The following is a 23927-nucleotide window of genomic DNA, read 5'->3' as shown; positions in this document are numbered from 1 at the left end:
AGGACAAGGGCGTTGCTAGGAATGAGGGACACCATGGGAGGAGTCCCTGGAGCTTGCACGATCCATTCCGCTCTTGCTATTTGAGAAAAGAGACCTGGGAAAAAAGGTGTGTCCAGATACATAGATCCGTTAGGAGAATGGCTCCCCTAGGAAGAGTCAACGGGATGAGTTCTTCATAAAATCGTCACTCTTGCTACACTTTGCTGGACAACAGCCTGGCCTGACTTAGGCAGAGGGTGTAGCAAAGCTTGACTTTGTAAAATGAAATTGAGATAACTGGAATTCTTTAAGGAACACTACTTACAATGCAAGACGATTTCCTCTTCTTCTTCTTCCTTTTCCTCTTCTTTTTTTCTTAAATAGGCTCCACGTCCAGTGTGGGGCTTGAACTCATGACGCTGAGATCAAGAGTGGGTGCTCTACGGGCGCCCGGGTGGCTCAGTCGGTTGAGCGTGCGACTTCGGCTCAGGTCATGATCTCACGGCTCGAGAGTTCGAGCCCCGCGTCGCGCTCTGTGCTGACAGCCGGGAGCCTGGAGCCTCCTTCCCATTCTGTGTCTCCCTCTCTCTCTGTCCTTCCCCTGCTCGCGCTCTCTCTCTCTCTCTCTCTGTCAAAAATAAATACACATTAAAAAATTTTTAAAAATTATATGAAATACCAACAGAATTGAAATGTGGGAAGGATATGAACGGTGTTTTCACATGAGGACCGTATGTTGCAATGGCATGATGCTGTTGGTTGATGTCACATTGAAAAAGGGGAAACAAAACACCCCTGATGGACCCGGAGGAGGTTGGGTTCAGATACATTCCCTTTTGTTTCTTAAGTGATTATTTTTTTTTCAAAGTTCATTTAATTTTTTTGGTAACCTCTGTACCCAACAGGGGGCTCAAACTCACAACCCAAGATCAGGAGTCGCACGCTCGAATTCCTGAGGCTGCCAGACGCCCCATCTCAGATTCATTCTGTCGTCACTGCGAGGCTCTCTGGAAGCGAAGAAGGGGGCCTGGCAGGCTGGATGGTGTTTTAGCAGCGTGGATCGTGAGGCTTAGATGTGTTCCTGAGTTTGGCCCCTGATCTAACTTCTGGGATTCCGTGTGAAGGAAGGCGCAGAGACGCAGTAGGGTTTGGGGCCCAGGATGACTAGCACAGCGCCGTTGATGACGGGGAAAAATAAAAAACAGCTTCACGGTCAGTAGGAGGGGAACGGTAAATAGATTGTTATAGTAAAGATTGTACAACCATTTCAAGTCATGTTTTCAAAGAAGTTTAATGACGTGGGGACATGTGCTCTCTGCGGAATGGTCAACGAAACGTGAGTTTCTAAATTCTGCCTGCACTCAAACGCCACCGAGAAGCCGTCAGGAGGGGATACTATACACGCAGAAATGGTTGTGCCTGGGTGTTAGAATTACGAGTGATTCTAATTTGTTCCTTTATAATTTTACTTTCCTAGATTTCTGCAGAGTGTGCGTGTACCTTTTGTGGGAAGGAAAAAGTAAACGTTGTTGGAAAAGGGCAAATGGGATGTGTCATTCGCCAAAATAAATACGTTTTGTAGTCGCCTGGGTTAAAAAAGGCTTGTTACCTGTCTTTCTAAAGTAAGGTTTAAATCTGCCACTCATCCAGGTGGCTTTCTTTTTGACATTTATAATGTTACCCTTGAGTTCTATTTGAAGTGATGGATTCGGTGCGTTTAAATCGATGCCTTATTTGACAGTCCTCGGTGACCTTTTGATTCTCCCTGGTCGGGAGAATGCGTGGAGCTAAATCCCCACGAAGTCATAAAAAACTTTAGCAAACTTTTCCCCCTTTAATAAGTATCAGATAAGCCATTGATACTTGACTCATGTGTTAACAGTCAGTTTTGTGGACTTTTTTCCTCTTCCCTTCCCAGAAACACTTGATGTCTGACTACCTTTTTGAGTTGGAATGATTTCCCTGAATGTATAGATGAAAGAAAACAAGAAGTGATTTTAGTGCGATGCACATAACTTAGCTTATTAGATCGCTGCTTCTTTGAAATTAGATCGATACAGAAATGCCGCATATTCTATACAAACCTGCTACATCACAGCGTTTGTTATAAAGTATCTGTGCAGGCTCATGGGGAAGCTGTTAAGTCTCTTTGTGAAATTCCCTAGGTTTTAAAATTCCTGTGTTCTCTTTTAACTAGCTTGCTGGCGTTAAATTTTTTTTTTTCAACGTTTATTTATTTTTGGGACAGAGAGAGACAGAGCATGAACAGGGGAGGGGCAGAGAGAGAGGGAGACACAGAATCGGAAACAGGCTCCAGGCTCTGAGCCATCAGCCCAGAGCGCGACGCGGGGCTCGAACTCACGGACCGCGAGATGGTGACCTGGCTGAAGTCGGACGCTTAACCGACTGCGCCACCCAGGCGCCCCTGCTGGCGTTAAATTAAAACGTTTTTAAGACAGGGGCGCCAGGGTGGCTCAGTCGGTTGACCATCCTACTTCGGCTCAGGTCATGATCTCGCAGCTCGTGAGTTCGAGCCCCGTGTCGGGCTCTGTGCTGACAGCTGGGAGCCTGGAACCTGCTTCGGATTCTGTGTCTCCCTCTCTCTTTGCTCCTCCCCTGCTGGCACTCCCTCCCTCCCTCTTTCTCTCTCTCTCTCTCAAAAATAAATAAAACTAAAAAAAAAAACAAAAAAACTTTTTTAAGGGAGCCAAGAATTGATGGGTATATAGGACATGCTCCAAATTCAGATATAGTCAACTTTGGCCTGTCTGTGCTGTGGGCTAGCTGTACTCTGTAAGACGACAGCCAATAGGGCTTATAAATTAATTAAAATTAAGATTGAGATCCACGTGTGGCTGGTGGTTACTGTGTTGGACCGCGTAAGGTATGGAAAATTCTATTGGATCTTGCTGGTCTGCAACTAATTCAAATTAGGTAAAAGCCCCTAATAAATTCTGGTTAGCTTTAGGATAGTACCTAGTGAGTGTCCTTCCCTGCCCATCTTCGTCCTAACAAGACTTTGCTTGCCTTATGCTAAAATTAGTTAACCTTCTCTGAATACTCTCCAAATGATTGGAGGAGGCAGAAAAGAATTTACGGGGGAGGATGCTGATTATATTAAATTTCTTTCAGATAAACGGGTAATATGAGTGCAGCAAATAAACCATTACCACTTAAAAAAAAAAAAAGCCTTGATAGATTCATAGAACTTTAGATTTGAAGTTCAATTAATTAATTTTGGGGGAGAGAAGGAGTGAATTCCCTGGAATGAAATCCTCACATGTGTAGGGGAGGGGCAGAGAGAGGGGAGACAGAGAATCCCAAGCAGGCTCTACTCTGTCAGCACAGAGCCCCACGTGGGGCTCGATCTCATGAACCACGAGATCACAACCTGAGCTGATATCCAGAGTTGGACGCTTAACCGACGGAGTCACCCAGGCACCCCAGAACTTTAGGTTTCAAAGGGCCATTGATTTAATCTAATCATGCCTCCATGAGAAGTTTGAGGAACAGAGAGGTTAAGTAATTTGCTTAGGTCACACAGCTCGATAGTGACCTTATTCCTCTCCAAGTTCACTGTTCTTATCACTGAGCCAAGACAACTTTTGTGAGATGCTCCCGTTACTATAATTCCGTCGTTCAACAACTTTAGAGACAAGAAGAGCCAATTATGATAGGATTAATAGCTTTGCACTGGATCACAGGTGTATTATAAAAACAGGAAGTTACCCTTTAAAAACCCGGTTTTCTCAGCCTTCTTTTCACGTCTAAAAAAAAAAAAAAAAGTTCTTTCATTAATAGAAAGTTTTACCGTTGGTGTTGAAGTTATATATATTTTAAGATCAGAATGCAATACACTTCCTTTTAAAAATAGCCTCTTGGGGGGGTTCGGGTGTTGTAGTCAGGAAAAGGATTTGCTTTTCACAATCCTGTTTTCATTTGGCAGATCTTCTGGGCCAGCTGTCACCAGTCAGATTGGCTCCCCCGACAGACTCCACTGGAAGTAAATTTCTGTGAAATGGTCTGTCATTCTCATAGTCGGCGTATTTTCCCCCCTAATTTTTATTTCCACGGGCACTGCCTCGGTCCCGTTAGTTGCGGAGCACTGGCTGTGGCAAATGAAGTGATTTCTTCTAAGAACCTGCCTTCCAGCTGTGACAAGGTTGTGTTTTGTTAGTGTTGGGGCTTCCTGGGCTGCATCTGTCAGATACGCCCTGAGCTTCCTTCCTTCTCTTCTCCCTTGCTGTCTCAGTTCAGACCTGCGCCCGCGTTGTGTTTTCTTTTCAGTCCTGTCCCCGTCTGTCCGTCTGCCTGGCATCCAGCTGCCAGAGCGACTTTCCTGGAACACGTCTGATCTTTTCACCCCCTGGAATGAAATCCTGACCACAGAGTGGAGCGCAGGGGTTCGGGTCCTCGCTCAGGCAGAACCTTCTCCTCTCGCTGGGGTGCGGCCCTGAGTTTGTTCAGGCAGCACCTGCTCAGGTCCTGCCTGACCATCATCTCGGTGATCCCGGCTCCCACGTCTTGCTCTCTGTGCTTCTCTGCGTCCGTGGTGTTTCCTGTCACTTACCAGCTTACCCTGGCGGTGCGCTCTGTGCGGGCGGTTTGTGGTACTCTGTTTGCTCCGAGTGTCCCACCCCCGATACCTTCAGGGGCTCATCCTTCTGCCTTCCCAGTTCTTGGTGGTCCCCTGACGGACTCCAGTGGATCGCTGTGAGGGAGGCAGTGTTTTCCAGAGCGTGCCCCATCTGCCCCTCTCTTTGTGCCGTCTGGATGCCCCTGGAGTCGGTGGGCATTGTGTCCCTGTGTAGGTGATCCGGTGGTCTGTAAACTCACACACAAACTTCCATCGTTGCTAGCGGGTGTGTGTTTTAACCCTGTGGGCTCCCTGCATGTGTTCTTGAAGTGGGGGCGTGTTGGCAGTTGGGCACGAGGTGGGATGGCCGCGCTTGCTTGTTGACGTCATCGTTGGCAGTTGGGCACCCGGTGGGATGGCCGCGCTTGCTTGTTGACATCGTTGGCAGTTGGGCACCCGGTGGGATGGCCGCGCTTGCTTGTTGACGTCGTTGGCAGTTGGGCACCCGGTGGGATGGCCACGCTTGCTTGTTGACGTCGTTGGCAGTTGGGCACCCGGTGGGATGGCCACGCTTGCTTGTTGACGTCGTTGGCAGTTGGGCACCCGGTGGGATGGCCGCGCTTGCTTGTTGATGTCATCGTTGGCACTTGGGCACCCGGTGGGATGGCCACGCTTGCTTGTTGATGTCATCGTTGGCACTTGGGCACCCGGTGGGATGGCCGCGCTTGCTTGTTGACGTCGTTGGCAGTTGGGCACCCGGTGGGATGGCCGCGCTTGCTTGTTGACGTCATCGTTGGCAGTTGGGCACCCGGTGGGATGGCCACGCTTGCTTGTTGACGTCATCATTGGCACTTGGGCACCCGGTGGGATGGCCACGCTTGCTTGTTGATGTCATTGGCAGTTGGGCACCTGGTGGGATGACCATGCTTGCTTGTTGACATCATCGTTGGCAGTTGGGCACCCGGTGGGATGGCCACGCTTGCTTGTTGACGTCGTTGGCAGTTGGGCACCCAGTGGGATGGCCGCGCTTGCTTGTTGATGTCATCGTTGGCACTTGGGCACCCGGTGGGATGGCCACGCTTGCTTGTTGATGTCATCGTTGGCACTTGGGCACCCGGTGGGATGGCCGCACTTGCTTGTTGACGTCGTTGGCAGTTGGGCACCCGGTGGGATGGCCACGCTTGCTTGTTGATGTCGTTGGCAGTTGGGCACCCGGTGGGATGGCCACGCTTGCTTGTTGACGTCATCATTGGCAGTTGGGTACCCGGTGGGATGGCCACGCTTGCTTGTTGATGTCGTTGGCAGTTGGGCACCTGGTGGGATGACCATGCTTGCTTGTTGACGTCATCGTTGGCAGTTGGGCACCCGGTGGGATGGCCGCGCTTGCTTGTTGACGTCATCATTGGCAGTTGGGTACCCGGTGGGATGGCCACGCTTGCTTGTTGATGTCGTTGGCAGTTGGGTACCCAGTGGGATGGCCACGCTTGCTTGTTGATGTCATCGTTGGCACTTGGGCACCCGGTGGGATGGCCGCGCTTGCTTGTTGACGTCATTGTTGGCACTTGGGCACCCGGTGGGATGGCTGCGCTTGCTTGTTGACGTCATCGTTGGCACTTGGGCACCCAGTGGGATGGCCGCGCTTGCTTGTTGACGTCATCGTTGGCACTTGGGCACCCGGTGGGATGGCCGCGCTTGCTTGTTGACATTGTTGGCACTTGGGCACCCGGTGGGATGGCCGCGCTTGCTTGTTGACGTCATCATTGACAGTTGGGCACCCGGTGGGATGGCCGCGCTTGCTTGTTGACGTCATCATTGACGGTTGGGCACCCGGTGGGATGGCCGCGCTTGCTTGTTGACGTCATCGTTGGCACTTGGGCACCTGGTGGGATGACCACACTTGCTTGTTGACGTCATCGTTGGCGGTTGGGCACCCGGTGGGATGGCCGCGCTTGCTTGTTGACGTCATTGTTGGCAATTGGGCACCCGGTGGGATGGCCGCGCTTGCTTGTTGACATTGTTGGCACTTGGGCACTCGGTGGGATGGCCGCGCTTGCTTGTTGACGTCATCGTTGGCGGTTGGGCACCCGGTCGGATGGCCGCGCTTGCTTGTTGACGTCATCGTTGGCAGTTGGGCACCCGGTGGGATGGCTGCGCTTGCTTGTTGACGTCATCGTTGGCAGTTGGGCACCCGGTGGGATGGCCGCGCTTTCTTTTCAACACCTGAATTTTCTGCAGATTGCACCGGCGATTGCTCCTTCATTCCAGTGACATTAGAGATAGACCGGTGACTACTGCCATCCACTGTAAGATCCAGTCACGAGAGCTTGTGAGTCGCCCTGGTGGCCTCTTCTTCCACTCTCTGGTCTGTTGGGTGCAGCGCAAGGGGGACGAAATACCCAGGACTGTGGCTCCCCATAAATTCGTGAATCTGTGTTGTAATGGCGATTGGAAAAGAACTCTCATAGGAGAATGCAGTTCTGCCTCTCATCGTGAGGTTATTTTAGCAACCTGATGTCGGTGGGGTAAAATTAGCCAGCCTCAATGTTAAAGTGCTGGCTTTGCCAATGCCCTCCATTTTAAATAATCTTGGCACCCATCTATCTGTTGAACGGATTCCTTTATTTAATCCTTCATTTAAAAAGATTATTTAAAGAAAAACACATCCAGTTTCTACTTAGGTTTAAGCTGTTCCCGTATGCACCCAAGTTTCTTGCACCGTCTGTCTTAGTTGTGCTGGAGGGCAGGATTAAGACTGCTTTGCCTTGTGTTCTCTGCCCCACACAGCGCTGCAGTGAGGGCGTGGTATTTACCTGTCCTTTATGTGATTTGTAAACAAACCACAGAAACCATTTTGGGTCTGGTACCCCGCCTTTTGACCAGGGCTGTCCTGTTTTCCCGGACAGGCCCGGCTTACATTGTATCGCTGGTCCTGACGTCTGCCCCTCAGACCACGTCCCCTCTCATTTTGCTCCAGAAAATACGATAAGCACCCTTGCTCGGAGAGTATGGAACGAGTAAGAGATAATCTCCTAGTGGTTTACATTTGCCTGGTAATTTGTCATTTCCTATTCGTGTCCTTACCTTTGCACTAGCAAGATGCACAGATTGCCACTTGAGACCCAGCCTAGACAGTTTTTAGGTTCCTACTCTACGTTAGGTATTTTCTTTTCTTTGTATTTTGATTGAGAGGTGGCTCTGGAGTCCCCTCCCCTCACAGTGTCTGGCGTAGTATTTTATATAAACAGGTGGATAATCAAATACAGCGGGATTAAATTCCAGCACCACGTACCTAGTGCGTTTCCCGTCTCCTCCTGTGAGAGCTTTCTGCCTTTTCCCCGCCTTTGCACAGATGGCTGGTACCCTTTCCTGGACCTGTAATTTTGACAAAACCTCAAAATAATGTTACAGGAAGGTAAACTGAAGAGCACCAAAAGGGATGCGTGTATTCGTGTGTGCGTGTGTGTGTTTGTGTGTGTGTGCGTGTGGTATCCTTAAAAGGTATTTTACTGTATGGGAGTGACAAAATAGTCTGCTTATAGGTATAGGGGCGCTATCCTTTTCTTCATCCATCCTTGCCCTTTTGCTGATTTGAACTTCCATCTAGCCGTGAGATAAAAGCAGATGCTGAGTGAGTGAAAGATTTAGAAGCCCCACACGGCTGTGTCTAACCGTCAGCGGGGTCGGTGGCCGACCCCGAGGGGTGTCGTGTCTGGCCCTTCCATGGGCTGTAACGGAAATGAGCTCAGTTGTAGGTTCTGCGAGAGGCGCCTGTAGTTCTCCCTGTTTTCCCACCTGTCGTCGCGGCATGCGAGTAAGTGAAGGCGAGCCGTGCTCTTGGAGGAAAAGTCTAATCGGTCAAAAAGCGCATTTGCGAACGTTGGCACTTTAAGTGGGTTTGGAAGTTCCGTGCTTGGGACACAGCAGACGTCTCGGAGGTTTGCCGCTTCACGGCATAGTGAGAGGGGAGCACAGGGGTGGGTGGCGGACCGTCTTGCCAGCCGTGCCGAGGTAGATTGGGGCTCCCTGTGTAGATGGTGTTGGTGAGAAGTGTGTTCGTCTCAGTGACGATCGTGCCCTATGGAAAACCGGTGGGTTTCACTAAGCTGGGACCTGTGTGTGGACTGCATGTAGATGCGTGCTCCTCAGTCTTTATTTCTGGTATTTTCTATCATCAACATTCCGTTGAGCCTGCGTGTGATAATGACAGGGCAACAGCGCTGATCAGATACTGTTATTTTTGGAGCCTTTATAAACCGAGGATAATCAAGGGCCTCTGATTTTTTTTTTCCTTTGTTGGTTGCCCTTAGGTGATCCTTCCTGCAGGATGCGTTAAGAGAAGAGGGACCCTTACTCGTTAGGCATGGAGAGCGGTTTGTCAGTTTCCAACATGCCAGACCCACTGTCTTCGCCCTTGGAGAGACAGCAGAGCTCAGCGAACGGTAATGGAGGGCTCGACTCAGGTAGGAGTTTCTTTTCTGGATCTGTCTGACCCCTTCGATTTCGTGACCCGTGTCTCCCCGAAGATGTTCGGGGCACAGCGGGGCAGACGTTCCTAGGTCTCTCACGTTGCCCGCTGCTAGGATTTGCTGTCCTGTTCGTCAGCCTGCGGCCTCTTGAAAGTTAGTGCAGAATCAGTATTCCCGATGCTGGACAGAGAGGGGCAGGTGACACCGGAGTGACGGATCGCTTCAGAATCTCAGTGGGTAACCCCGTAAATGTCGACGTTACGTTCGTGGCATTTCAGACGCGGTAGCGGGCATTCCCTCGCTGACTCATTGCACACGGTCTTACGGTGCGCCACGTGCGGGTGGTGGTTTTTGTTCCGGGGGAGGCGGGGCTGGGGGCTCCCGAGTCAACAGTGAAATGCTCCGACTCAGAAGACGCAGCTCACTTTCGCTCAGAACTTCTGGACCGGAACCTGTCACGTGTGGCCACCACTGCAAGGGAGGTGAGAAAGCCATCCTTGTCTCCCACGTGCCCAGAGAGGCAGGAGAGCGGGTCCGCCCCAGCTCTGGGTGTCCCTGCCTTCTCTCCCCTCTCCAGAACCTCAGCATGTCTCTCCGAGGACTCCCTAACGGGAAAGGAACTTAGGTCTTGTGAGTGCGTGGTGAGGTCTGTCTCCCTTTAAGGAAACTAAAACCAGGGGGACAAAACAGAGGAGACTCATAAATACGGAGAACAAACTGAGGGTAACCGGAGGGCGTTGGGGGAGGGGGGATGGGCTACATGGGTAAGGGGCACCAGGGAATCTACTCCTGAAATCACTGTTGCACTAGATGCTAAGTAATTTGGATGTAAATTTAAAAAAAAATTTTTTTTAATGTTTGTTTATTTTTGAGACAGAGGGAGACAGAGCACGAGTGGGGGGGGCAGAGAGACAGGGAGACACAGAATCTGAAACAGGCTCCAGGCTCTGAGCTGTCAGCACAGAGCCCGACGTGGGGCTCGAACCAATGAACCGTGAGATCATGAACTGAGCCGAAGTCGGGCGCTTCACCGACTGAGCCACCTGGGTGCCCCATGGATGTAAATTTTAAAAATTAAAAAAATAAGATTAAAAAAAAAAAAAGGAAACTAAAACCAAAGCACACCAAGCCAGTCTTTGATTGAATTTTAATATTTAATCAGTGAATTTATTAGAAAGCATGTTTTTCTAAATACTTACACAGGAATCCGTTTTAAAAAGACACTAGTGGTTTTTTGTTTTTTGTTTTTTTTCAAAGGATTGCTGTATTTGCATTACAGCAGCTTAAATAAGGGCAACTCAGCTGTCTGGATCCCGAACGTTTGCTCTGGTGAATTCATGTACAAAATGTTGATCCTGAATTCAGTGGGAGATTTGACCGTTATCCAGAAAAGTCACGAAGTTCGTCTCCATGTTTTGATGACTGCGGTCAATGACAGAATTACAGATTGCTTGGTATCATCGAATTGATTACATTACATTTCTCAAGTTGTATCTTTATCTGCAAAAAATCTGGAACCCCCCTGAGATTATTGCCTAAATATGTTGAAAGATGTTAGCGTCTCCTTCAGAATCAGCCCAGTCCTCCACCCCCACCCCTTGTGATTTTTCTGTATGAAAGCCAGAGTGAGGAAACTTCCAGAGGCATAGTTGAGTCCTTGTCCCACAGCGGAAGTATGGAAACTCCTTCCTGAGGAAACTCCGTCCTATAGGCTTGATGTTCTTTAAGTACAAATACGCTTTGTAGAAAAGTCTGTCTTACGTTTCCTGAAAGGGGTTACTTTTCCACTTACGGTTCCCTGGGCTTTCACTGTGACTTCGTTGGATGCACATCTGATGTCTGTCCCTGCATCATTTCTAAAGGTGTGTTTTCAAAACTGTTTAAAAACCAACCGTGTGTTGGCTTTTCGTTTTCTTGTAGCTGCAGTAGATCTCTCTAGCTGAAGTAGATTTTGAAACCCAGCGGTAATAATAATACGGTGTCAGGAAAATTACTCATCCTACGTTTCCTTTGGGGTGATTCCATGAAAGGGAAGCGCGAGATTCATTCTGTCATTGGCCGCGGTGTGCTTGGGCCGAGCCCGTCACACGGCACTCACTGCATGGGGGCTTCCTTGCTCGTGTGCCATACGCGGCCTGAATTGTATAAGACGTCAAGATGTTTAAAACGAACAGTAGCTCTGGGGCGCCTGGGTGGCACATTCGGTTAAGCGTCCCGACTCTTGACCTTGGCTCAGGTCATGATCTCACGGTTTCGTGAGTTCAAGCCCCACGTTGGGCTGTGCGCTGACAGCGTGAAGCCTGCTTGGGCTTCTCTCTCCTCCTCTGTCTCTCTCTCTCTGCCCCTCCCCTGCTCATGCACACTCTCTCCCTCTCAAAATAAATACCTAAACTTAAAAAAAAAAAAAAGAAGTAGGAGTTCTGAGTGGCTCTGAATTATGTCAGCATTTGCAGATTGTGGTTCCAGAGTTTTTTTTTCCCCTCGTATCTGACCCATCTGTCCTTTCTCCTTGGGGTTCCCATAAGCTCTTATGCATGGGGGAGACTTACAGGTGGTGCCACAAAGGTGGACCCCTAAAGGAGAAATCAGTTTATATATTTATTTTTTTTAATTTTTTTATTTTTTGCATGTGTTGATTCTTTTTTGGGGGGGGAGAAATCAGTTTATTTTGTTTAAAAAATTTTTTTTTCAACGTTTATTTATTTTTTTTGGGACAGAGAGAGACAGAGCATGAACGGGGGAGGGGCAGAGAGAGAGGGAGACACAGAATCGGAAACAGGCTCCAGGCTCCGAGCCATCAGCCCAGAGCCCGACGCGGGGCTCGAACTCACGGACCGCGAGATCGTGACCTGGCTGAAGTCGGACGCTTAACCGACTGCGCCACCCAGGCGCCCCGAGAAATCAGTTTAAAGCACGGTCTAATAGAACTCTCTGTGGCGAGCAGAGGCCGACTTGGGGAAGAAACTCACACTTCGACTGCACAGAACCTACTCCGGTATGAGTCGTCAGGAAGTGGATTTTCTCAAGCGGGGCCCCTCTGAGCTGTTGATTTTCGGTGGTGGCCTCGTTGGAGGGTGTCTGGCGTATCTGGTATCGGGCGTGACACGCTAGGGACAGCACATCCTTTTGGTGACAAGGCTCTTCTGCCCAGAGGCGTTTCAGACGAGACTTACGGGTCAGAACAGGAGAAGGCTCGTTCAGTGCTCCTCAGCTGGTTCTACGTTGACCTGGGACGGCTGGGGACGTGATCCTGAGTTCGAACTGTATGGCAGGCACTCACTTCAGGTCCTTCTGTACGTTGACTCAGTTTACCCTTCCATGACCCAGCGAAAGAGCTGCTTTCCGTGCAGGGGGAAGTCACCCTTGGTACGTAAATGTGACGTGCGTACCCCCTCTCCTCGCGCGCACACACTTTCTGGGGTGCCGGCACCACCCAGCTTCTTGTCTGCTGGCCCCTCTCCCCACGTGTGGTGTGACACATGCCTGTACCTCCCCAGCACGTGACTACCCGTAGGTGCCCACAGCTCCTCTCTGCCCGCGCGACGGGGCCGAACCACAGAAGCCTCCGCGGGCTGCTGCCGGGGGTTTTGATTTCGTGTTTGCCCGCCCGACGCCGAGGGGATGCCATTCCTCGTCCGGACGGTCCATCCCTCTGAACTGAGAACTCGAGCGCCAACCAGTGGACTCTGAATCTCACGAACAGCTTTGTCATCTTCCACGTTGCCTCTTTTCCTAAGGAAAGCTCCAAACAATACTCCGACTGGCACTCGAGTCCTGTAAATGAAACAGGCACAGTGTAAAAGTCCTCCTCCTTTCAGGAACACTGAGGACGTCAGCGGGATGAGCGCAGGGAGGTGAACCGAAGGGCCTCGCCAGCGGACGGAACGGACGGCATCGGCACGGGCTGCATAGAGAAGGTCGTGGACCAGAATTGGATTTCTGGAACTCTAGGCTTCTGCCACGATAAAATTAAGCAGAGCAGTATGCTGGCGTGGTGATAAATAGACCCCTTGACGTTAGTTTTCCAGGCTGGCCAAATGTAATTTCCTGATGAGGTCTGTAGATAAAGCGGTGTTGTGCATTTAGAACGGGCAGGCCTCAGAGTAAAGAGAATTAGGCTGGAAATGGGGGCTGGCTTTTTTTTTTTTTTTTTTTTTTTTAATTTTGGTGTTAGGAATACATTGAGTGGAGTCCCACAGGCTTTTCAACATTCTTATTAGAAAAATAGAGCTCTCTTATGCCTGGTGCTGGGAACAGGTGCTGTGTGACTCAATAATGTTCCCTGTTAAAAAAAAAAACAACAAAAAAGCGGGGCGCCTGGGTGGCTCAGTCGGTGAAGCGTCCGACTTCGGCTCAGGTCATGATCTCACGGTTTGTGAGTTCGAGCCCCGCGTCGGGCTCTGTGCTGACGGCTCAGAGCCTGGAGCCTGCTTCAGAGTCTGTGTCTCCCTCTCTCTCTGCTCCTCCCCCACTCACACTGTCTCTCTCTCTCTCTCTCTTTCTCAAAAATGAATAAATATTAAAAAAATTAAAACAAAGAAAAGACCAAAAAACCCCTCTCTCTAGAATAGTTACTGTCCTTCCCAACCAAGCTGGGTGATTGGATAATTTTTATGTGTTTTCTTTCTTCTGAAAAAAATCTCTCTGGCCGCCTGGGTGGTCAGACGGGGGTGAGGACCTCTGTGCTCAGTGACTGTCCCCGCTTCCCTGGGGTCGTCCTGCAGCCGTGAACTCAGCCCTCGGATTGGTGTTGGCCAGCCGAGTTTCGTTCGTCCTGTGTGTCTATTTAATGTACTCTGTGGAACTATTTTTTACACCTTGTGATGGTGTGACCAGACTATCAGCAGGTGAAATAGCAAAGACTTAATGCCTCCCTTTCTCTTCCCTTATTTATGAAGAACACCTAGCACATGAGAACGTGTTCTGTTAAGATTTTATTCACTTCAAACCTGCCGATACTCCTTTATTTGGGTAGTTAGCAGTCAGGGACTTTTAATAGTCAGCCTTGCAAAGGCAGCCTTATTTCAGACAGTGAAATCAAAACCAGGACTTGATTACCTCAAAAAAGGTGTGTGAGCCGTTCGTTCATTCCATTTTTCACCGTCAAGTGGCTTGCACCTCAACGATCAGTGTTCCTTTTCTAGCTGTTATGAAATAAATATGTTGGTCGCGTAAGTAGCCTTCTGTTTTGTAGAACTGGATGGCCGCTAATGAGCATATGCCTGTTTTCTTTTAAGTTGTGAAATTTCCTTGGTGGCGTTTCATGGTCTGTTTTCATGACATCGTGGGGAAAAATGCTTCCCACTGGTGCCTTCGCAGAGGAGGGAGGTTGTCAGGGTTTCCCTGATAAAATGTTTATAGGCTTAAGAGGTTTATGAATCAGCTGTAAATATTTGCTCTGGGTTTATGAGACCTCCGCTCATAAACAGCGTGTGTGTTTATCTGTTGCTCATTGAAACGTCTTTAGAGAATCGGCTGTTGGGGTGTGTGTGCCGGGGGATGTGCCAGGAGTCACAGACTGGGAAAGACTTCTTGTAGGGGACCCTAAGTTTGCTGTGCGGTTTTATTGTCAAAACTACCAGTGCGGGACATAAAAGCTTTATTTTTTAAAATCCCATTCCAGATCTGACTTCTGGGTTCTTTTTAAAAGTATTTTGTTTGGGGGCACCTGGGTGGTTCAGTCGGTTGAGTGTCTGACTTCCGTTCAGGTCAGGATCTCACAGTTCGTGGGTTCCAGCCCCGCGTTGAGCTCTGAGCTGACAGCTCGGAGCCTAGAGCCTGCTTCGGATTCTGTGTCTCCCTCTCTCTCTGCCCCTCCCCCGCTCATGCTCTGTCTTTCTCTACCAAAAATGAATAAACGTTAAAAAAAGTAAAAAAAAATTTAAAGTATTTTCTCTGGACTGCAGGAGGCATCAACTCTCCGAAGTGGTGTTCTTTTTTTTTTCCCCCAAGTGTATTATTTTTGAGAGAGAGAGAGAGAGAGAGTGAATGGGGGGAGGGGCAGAGAGAGAGAGAGAGATGGGACAGAGGATCTGAAGCAGGCTCTGCACTGTCAGCCCAGAACCCGCTGTGGGGCTTGAACTCACGAGCGGTGAGTTGGACGCCCAGCTGGCTGAGCCACCCAGACGCCCCTGAAGCATGTTCTCAGGGGCTCACTTGGGAGTCACAGGGGGGACCTCTCCATCTCTTGGGAACTTGAACGAGCACCCGAGGGAGCATGAAAGCATCTACGGCCTGTGTATCGCGGGAAGAGAAACACGGTTTGTGATGAATTAAGGTTCGGCGAGAACAAAATGTGGGGTAGGATGTTCGCAGCCTAGGTGGGGGCTGTCTGAAGCAGGAAGCATTGCGGGGAGCCGCCCCAAAGCTGAGAAATGTGACCCACGGTCTCGCCCTCACGGCTGATTCCAAGTGACCGAGTCCCCAGGTCCTTCCAGGCGCGGTGATGGGGCCCATCGGAGCTCTGTAGGCCCAGGCACTGGCTGCGGCGGGCAGCTCCTGGGGGCCCCGTCTCCAGGCAGATGTTTCTGACGTCACAGAAGCGATCACCCCCCAGGAGGGCCCTTCCACCTTCGGGAGCTGTTCATTCACCCAGGGGCTCTGCCAGGACCTTCTGGTTCTGAAGGCCCAAGACTGAGTATTATGCCCACGTCTTCCCCTCGCTGTGTCCTCCTGCAGAAGGACTCCAGGGGCTCTGCGCCCTCTGTTCTCGCCGAGCCTGGCTGCTGCCTCCCGCCTTGCCGGGTCGCCTGCATCTTCCCGCCTCCTGGCTTGGCTCTGGAATGTTCTAATGCTCGCCAACACAGAAGCCGGCCCTGGAGTCCGCCTTGGACCCTCCCGGAGGACGAACGGGTCGTGGTGGTGGAGTGGACGTGCCCCACGTGAGATCGGGCAGAAGGGTGACCAGGAAGGCGCCTGGGAGGCGTTCCGGCTCGAAAGCAGACAGCCTGGGCCGGCTCCGGCCTCTGCGGCCAGACAGTTGCGTGGTCCCGGTGGCTCCCTCGCCTTGCGGGGCTCCCGACTTCTCTTCCGTGAGGTGGGGATGGTAGTAAGCGTCTGTCAGGGTTCTTGGAAGGACGAAACGCGGTGATGCCTGCGGAGCAATGAGCAGAGAGCCGCCGGCCCAGGACAGCGTGGCTCTTAGGACACTGCCGTGACCGTGTGGTGTCTCTGTGGGGCTCCGTGCGTGACCCACAGCTGGAGCGGGCGAGGCCTGCCGGTGGCGTGGGCTGAGCTGAGCTGGACGAGTAGGGGGTGCAGCAGTTCCAGACCTGCTTTGCCACAAGTTAGCCGCCAAACAGGCACCTCGCCAGCCCCCCTGAGCATGTAAGTGCTGTGCGGGGATGCCTCTGGCTGGTGCCTCAGGAAACAGACTTGGTAATCGATGCTTGCGGCCTTTTGGAGAGAAGAACTGTGGGTCAGACCACCCACTGGGTGACCCCCGCCACCCCCACCCCCCCGAGGTACTTTCCAGAACATAACTGTGTCTCAGCAGTATCTCTCGTTGGCTGGCGGCTAGAGGACCCGCTGACTTTTTTCGGGGAGCGTGTTTCCAGTGGAAGGACTTACGTCCCTTGATGCAGCAGGATGTTGGGAGAACGACAAGGGAAAAAGGTTTGCTCTTCAGATGGCTTTTGTTTTCCTTGGACGTTTAATTGCAAGCCACTTGACGGGGGTAGGATCTGCGGAGGCCGTGCTTAAGCAACTTTGATTTAGAAGACAAAACGCAAGGTGACTGCGTTTAGCCTCGCGTCATCCGGCTTTACAAAAATTACCTTCTGTCGATTTCTGAGACGCCGCGGAGCCTCCCAAGAAAATGACTTTTCCTACTGACAACGAAAGAAACCTCTCGTGGAAAGAAGGGCAGCGATAGCCCGCAAGAACAAGGCTTCCTTTCTTAGAGTCCCTTGTTGTCGATCCGGCTCGCCTCCCTGCCAGGATATACCACTTCTCCATCAGCAACGTGACCAAAAGCAGTGTTTATTCTTGGCCAGTGACATAGGCTTCTTCTTTTTTTTTTTTTTTAATTTTTTTTTCAACGTTTATTTATTTTTGGGACAGAGAGAGACAGAGCATGAATGGGGGAGGGGCAGAGAGAGAGTGAGACACAGAATCGGAAACAGGCTCCAGGCTCTGAGCCATCAGCCCAGAGCCTGACGCGGGGCTCGAACTCACGGACCGCGAGATCGTGACCTGGCTGAAGTCGGACGCTTAACCGACTGTGCCACCCAGGCGCCCCATAGGCTTCTTGCCTGTAGAAGACACACAGGCTGAACATCCACACCCGTTGCTCGGTTTTGCAAGAAAAGAGAATCTAAACTTTTGAAGCTCTTGCCTATCTGCATGCGTGGGTACCCCCGACTGCTCTGTGTTCCTTATGATAGCCCTGCAGATAGGTGAAAGTAACGTTTACAGCTTATTAGTTCTTTCCATTTGAAACTACGCCATAATGTCGTTACCTGTGCTTCAAGAGGAGTTATCTGGTGCCTTTTGACGATACAGATTGTATCTTACGCACAGTCTTCAATGCCTGGAGAATTGTTTGATTGACAGCTGGTCGGCTTCTGTCACTAACTTGCTAGGTGACCTCACATCCTGGAGCGATCCTTCTGGACCTCAAATAGTTTTTTCCTTGGAATCACGTCAGGGCTCGTGCTTCCTAATAAGGTCCCTTACAACACCAACAATCTGTGCTGTTGTTTTGTAACCTCCAGCTGTGGTAAGTGACCAGTAGTCAGAGGTGTTCATCTGTACATTAAGGTGCCTCCTCAATGCCCAGTGGTTTCCTTTACCTGGTCGTCCGACCTCCCAGAAGCATGAAGTGCCCACAGTGATAGTGGCTAATTCCAAGTGAATACGCTAACACGCGGCAACTGTGCCCCGAAACAAATCTCATTTCGTTTGCCTGAGAGCACACTTAATTTTACCCTGGATTTTGCCGGGGTAGCTCACGTAGAATTTCTCCAGTGTTTCCTTTCCTTAGTCAACATTCTGCAGTCAGCCCACGATGCTGTGCATGTAATAGTGTTCTCCTAACCCGTTGAATTTGCTTGTCTCCTGCATCACGGATTTCCTGCTTTTCACTGAGGGCCGGTGCCGTTCCATTCTTCGCTCTGGTATTGATATTCTGACTTTATGTATTTATTTTTTTGTCTTTTCAACAGAAGAAGGTTCAAGCCTGGAGGAAATTGGCTTTAACTGGGGAGAGTATCTGGAAGAAACGGGAGCCAGCGCGGCTCCTCACACGTCGTTCAAACATGTATGTAACACGCCTTCTCTTTCTGCATTTGGAGGGTGGGAGGGGCATCTGCAGGAAGATGCTGAACCTTGGGGAAGAAAAGGGAAATTGAGCCAGGATTTCTTAGAAATCAGGAGGAGATACGGACACATGTCTGTTTGCTTTTCGCAGAGAGCTGTGGGGAAGATGGGCCTTATCCTTGTACGTTATCTCTTCTGATAACGGGGGGCTGGGCCTGGGGAGGGGGAGCTCAGCGTGTACCTTATCCTTGTTCTGTACCCTAAACAGCCCGAGTAGACACGGCCCGAGACAGGAAAGATTGATTGATGCGAATAAAGAGCCAGCAAACTAGGCAAGTACATGTGATAAGTAATAGTATCTCAGGAGATGTAATGGCTGTGTATTCTCTTAGTTGGAAATGATATTTTTATTTTGACAGGACACCTAAAAGTCTTGTAGCCATTTGGGGGCAGAGGAGTGAAATTAGAGGAAATCCCCCGTAAATATTCAGGGCACATTTGTATCAAACCAAAAAATCATTTTCGCAATAATATTCTTTGAGCAATGCAAATAGTGTGCCCAGCCGAGGGGAAGTCCCAGGAAGTAAAAGATCAAGGTTTTTATCAGATTTTTGCTTATGGGTGAGATTTTTGGTAATATGCCATTAGCAAGGGAAAGACTGAATGTCCAGGACTGGAGTTCTGAGGCATTACAGTTTCTTTGCTGGAAATGAAAATTTAATTCCAAGAAACATTTTTTTTTTTTTCCTTCTCACTGGGCTCTCCGGGGCAAAGACTCTTAGCCCGAGGGTGGTGAGCAAACTGGGGGCACGTTTCCAGCCTGTTTTTGCTTTGGGCTGTTTTGCCCCTTCAGATTGTGGAATGACTCAGCTAGATCCCTTCAGGTGGTGTAGGAAAGAGGTACTGACCCACAAACTTTTTCTTCCTTTCTGGACCAGGAAGTTACCAATATCCCCCCACACGGAGCCACTCTGTTCTCTTTAATCCTGTCATTTCTCCCACCTCCCCTTTAACCCCAGTGTACTCTCCCGGATGCACGTGTGCAGGGTTTAAAGGAAAAGTGGCGTGGACCCGCGGACAAGCTATGGATAATTCCATCATCTCTTAAGCAGCTGCTACTCACGGATATCAGATGTGTTTGTTAGCTTTCGAACGTACGGCCCGCCAGGCTCCAAAGCTTTCTTTTCAGGGGAGGGCTGGTAGATCCTAATGGACTGTAACCGTTAATTAAAAGAAAAAAAAGGAGACCCATTCTCTAAGGCTGTGCTATCCCCGCAGTGGCCGTTAGCCACACGGAGCTCCTGAGCCCTTGAGACGTATACCATCCAGACAGATGCTGTCGAGGTAGAACGCACACCAGATTTCGCAGGCTTCCTTGGGAAGGAAGGACGTAGAACAAGTCATCAATAGGTCTTCTGTGGATTATGAAGACCGTCTTGAAATGATGATATTTGGGATATGTTGGGTCAAGTAAAATCCGTTATTAAAATTAATTACATCTGTTTTATCTTGCTTTTTTAACATGGTTACTAGAAAGCGGAACGTCCGGTTCTATTCCTCTTAGCGCTGTTCTAAGCCAATAGGAATGTTGTTTTTATTTTTATTTTTTATTTTTGAGAGAGACAGAGAGAGACAGAGCACAAGCGGGGGAGGGGCAGAGAGAGGGGGAGACACAGAATCCGAAGCAGGCTCCAGGCTCCGAGCTGTCAGCACAGAGCCCGACGCGGGGCTCGAACTCGTGAATCGCGAGATCATGACCTGAGCTGAAGTTGGACGCTTAACCGACTGAACCACCCAGGCACCCCAGGAATGTTGTTTTTAAGTGCTGTGTGTTTTTTTTTAAGTTATTTATTTGGGGTGGGGAGAGAGAGAGAGAGAGAGGGAGAGCGCACAAGTTGGGGAGGAACAGAGAGAGGGAGAGAGAGAGTCCCAAGCAGGCTCCGCACCGTCAGCACAGAGCCCGGTGCGGGGCTTGAACCCACAAACTGTGAGATCCTGACCCGAGCTGAAATCCAGATTCGGACGCTTAACCGACTGAGCCACCCGGATGCCCCTTACGTGCCGTTGTCTTAGCAGCTCTTGTCGTCTTCCGGATGTGTCAGGCATAGTGACGTCGTCCCTGTGCTTCTCTTTCCTGCAGGTGGAGATCAGCCTTCAAAGCAACTTCCAGCCGGGGATGAAATTAGAAGTGGCCAATAAGAACAACCCGGACACGTACTGGGTGGCCACCGTCATCACCACCTGCGGCCAGCTGCTGCTTCTGCGCTACTGCGGCTACGGCGAGGACCGCCGGGCCGACTTCTGGTGTGATGTGGTGACAGCGGACCTCCACCCCGTGGGGTGGTGCACGCAGAATAACAAGGCCTTGATGCCCCCGGATGGTAAGCTCCCGGCATCCGGACGCCAAGCTGGCCCGCGTCCCGAAGCCTTTTGGTCCCCGAGCGATCGCCGTCCGTGACGCTTGTAGACAAGCCTGGCAGAGATTCGAAAACCGACGTAGGAGGGGGGTCTGGTGCTTGACGCGACGTGTCTTGAGTTTCAGTGGCTGGAGGGGCTCCAGAGTGAGGGGGGACCTGGGTGTGTTTTTGGACGTCCGCCCAGCCGACCGTGGCCTTCCGCAGACTTAAAGCTTTGGAGCCTGATCATCACACGGGTGTTGGGGGTGGGGAAGGGGGGCTGAGGGACGCCCATGACTGACGTCTTGTTTCCTCTTTGGGTTGTGTGGCTTTTCTTCCGCCTTAGAGACGGGGCGTTTTGAACAGTGGCATCGAGCATCTGGAACAGGCTTCTCTAGAAGGTTTAACCTGCCTTCTTGCAGGGAGACCGTCAGGGTGTGAGGCACGTAGAAAGCCAAACTCATGTGGAGAAATGACATTACTCTCGAGGGAATGGCCAGAGCTTGTGTAGTTGAGATCCATTTCGTTGCTGGAAGACGGGGTACTCCATTGGGGTGACTGTACCCCCCCAGGGGACTTTTGGCAACGCCTGTTTTGGTTACGACAGGGGGTAGGGGATGCTGCTGCCATCGGGTGGGAAGGCCGGGTGCTGGCAGACAGACACCCTTGCTTGGACAGGACGGTCCCCACACAGGGAATCGCGGGCTCAAACTGGCCGTGGTGCGGAGTTGGAGAAAACCCCGCGTGTCACGCAGGCACGGAAGGAGCCCATGCGATCGTGTACATGAGAAAAGCTGCGTTACCAAATACTTGAACCTCAACACCTTGTTTTCCGTGTTTGATGACAGGGTGATGCTTGAAGAATTTCCGCGCTGATCCTCAGGCACCTGGAACGTGTCCGTAGGACTGCCTGCCTGTTTCAATTCCGACTCGATGTTTTCATTTCGAACCGACACGTAACGTGTCAGAGCTGAATTCCGAGCTTCTTCTTGTCCACCGTTATGGGCGGTGGCTTTTTCCCGGAACTTTCCGATACTGTCTTCTGTTCCGAGTTCCGATAGATCGTTCTTCCGATTGGTGGGAATGGTCTGGGTTGTGCCTAATTGAGAGCCTGCTAAGAGGCAGTCACGGTAGACACTTGGAGTTTGAGTTGCATTTCTGTGACACTTGTAAGGACCGACTGCACTGCCCGGGCCTCAGCTGACTCGTGGCTCCTTATTGCCTCGGAAGAAAGAGAGACGGGCCCTTTGCGTCTCTTCTCCCCCGTGGACCTCTTTCTGCTCCTCTGCCCGCGTTACCCCTTCCTCCCCCAGCGGTTAGCTCACCGGTCACTTCTCAGGCAACCAGGGTCAAACCCCGTCTTTGCTCACAAAGCCCCTGGCGCCCTTAGAGGCGATGACATTTGTGAGTGTGCCCCTCCCCAACATCTATACTTGAAAAAAACCTGAGTTATGATCCACATACTGTAAGATTTCATCCCTTTAAGTGTGCGGTTCACTGATTTTTGATGTGGTCACAAGGCTGTGCAACCACTGTCATTGCCTTTTTTTAAATGTTTTATTTATTTTTGAGAGAAAGAGAGAGAGAGAGAGAGAGGGAGAATGAACAGGGGAGGGGCAGAGAGAGAGGGAGACACAGAATCTGAAGCAGGCTCCAGGCTCTGAGCCATCAGCCCAGAGCCTGACATGGAACTTGAACCCATGAACCGTGAGGTCATGACCTGAGCCGAAGTCAGACGCTTCACCGACTGGGCCACCCAGGCGCCCCCCACATTTTCTTTATCTGTTCATCTGCCCGTAAACATGTAGGTGGTTTTAATGTCTTGGCTGTTGTAAATAATGCTGCGATGGACATGGGGCGCAGAACTCTCTTTAGCATAGTGTTTTTGTTTCCTTTGGATAGACTCCCAGTCATGGAATTGCTGGGTCACAGGGTAGTTCTAGTTCTAAGTTTTTGACCAACTTCTGTATTGTTTTCCACCGCGGCTGCACCGGTTGGCATTCCCACCAGCAGTGCTCGGGGGCTCCCGCTTCTCCACATCCTCGCCCGCATGTTCTCTCTGGTCTCTGTGACGATAGCCATCCTGCACGTGTGAAGCGACACCTCCCTGTGGTCTGGATTTGCGTTTTCCTGATGATGAGTGATGGCGAGTGTCTTTTCGTGTACCAGGATGCGCTCTTTGGAGAAATGTCTATTCAGAGCTTCTCACTTTTTCTTGCTTTCTCGTTAAATTGAATACAGTGGACATGCGATGTTACAGCAGTTTCGGGTATGCAACAAAGTGATTCACCTTCTCTGTATCGTGAGGTCTGCTCCCCACAAGTGTGGCTAACATCCGTCCCCATGCAACGCTGTGACGGTCTCATTGGCTGTATTTTTCATCCCCGCAGTGTATTCACGTCATAACTGGAAGCTCGTACCTCCAGTCCCCTTCACCAAACACATGAAGGGAAACGAGTGACTCTTCTGCCCATGTTTAAATTGGATTGTTTTCAGCTATTGACTTGTATGGGTTCTATATGTATTTTGGATATTAACCCCTTATCAGTATGTGGCTGCAAATATTTTTCCCCGTTCCGTAGGTTATCTTTTCATTTTTTAAAAAAGTTTTTTAAGTTTATTTATTTCTTTTTGAGAGAGAGACCGAGGGGGGGGGGGGGAAGGGGCAGAAGGACAGGGAGAGAGAGAATCCCAAGCAGGCTCCGCACCATCAGCGCAGAGCCTGACGTGGGGCTTGAACTCACAAACCACGTGTTCACGACCTGAGCCGAAACCCAAGAGTCGGACGCTTAGCCCATCGAGCCACCCAGGTGCCCCAGGTTATCTTTTCATTTTGATGATGGTTTCTTTTGCTGCGCAGAAGCTTTGTAGCTTCACGTAGTCTCACTTGTTTATTTTTTGTTTTATTGATTGTGCTTTAGGCATCCTATCCAAAAAAAAAAAAAAAAAAAAACCCCGCCAAGATTGATGTCCAGGTGCTCCCCCCACCTGTTTTCTTCTAGGAGTTTTATGGTTTTTGGTCTTACACTTAGGTCTGTAGCTCATTTTGAGTGAATTTTTGTGAGTGGTGTAAGATAGGTTCCTTCTTTTTTAAGACCAAATACTATTCCCTTTGCTTTGAATTAAGACAGCTGCCGAGGTGAAAAGATAACGGTGTAATGCACGATTATTTAATTTCCCCGTGGTCTCTGTCGGCTCATGAAGCAAACCAGTCGCGATGGATGCTTCGCGCTGATGGAATGTTGGGAAGGC

At 50.4% G+C, this 23927-nt stretch overlaps 1 protein-coding gene across 4 annotated transcripts in view; it reads left to right on the top strand.

Moving 5' to 3' along the window:
* The window catches only part of SFMBT2 (Scm like with four mbt domains 2), a 227553-nt gene that overhangs the window by 16453 nt on the left and 187173 nt on the right, over positions 1 to 23927 (top strand). For 2 of the 4 annotated variants that reach the window (XM_047064867.1, XM_047064866.1), the window contains exons 2-4: positions 8863 to 9015; positions 18186 to 18280; positions 20420 to 20660. In XM_047064867.1, the coding sequence (XP_046920823.1) occupies positions 8916 to 9015; positions 18186 to 18280; positions 20420 to 20660 (436 nt within the window). In that variant the 5' untranslated portion in view covers positions 8863 to 8915. Of the gene's footprint in view, positions 1 to 6748; positions 6882 to 8862; positions 9016 to 10104; positions 10476 to 18185; positions 18281 to 20419; positions 20661 to 23927 lie in introns of those variants that run through there. The other 2 variants (XM_047064869.1, XM_047064870.1) reach the window with 2 other exon arrangements.

This window comes from Lynx rufus, unplaced genomic scaffold (assembly GCF_022079265.1).
Source record: "Lynx rufus isolate CCGP_SWC_20201006 ecotype Redwood Valley unplaced genomic scaffold, mLynRuf1.p SCAF_7, whole genome shotgun sequence".
Classification (NCBI taxonomy): domain Eukaryota; kingdom Metazoa; phylum Chordata; class Mammalia; order Carnivora; family Felidae; genus Lynx; species Lynx rufus.
Note: the sequence above shows the minus strand (reverse complement) of the source record. Positions and strands in the feature narration are given on the sequence as shown.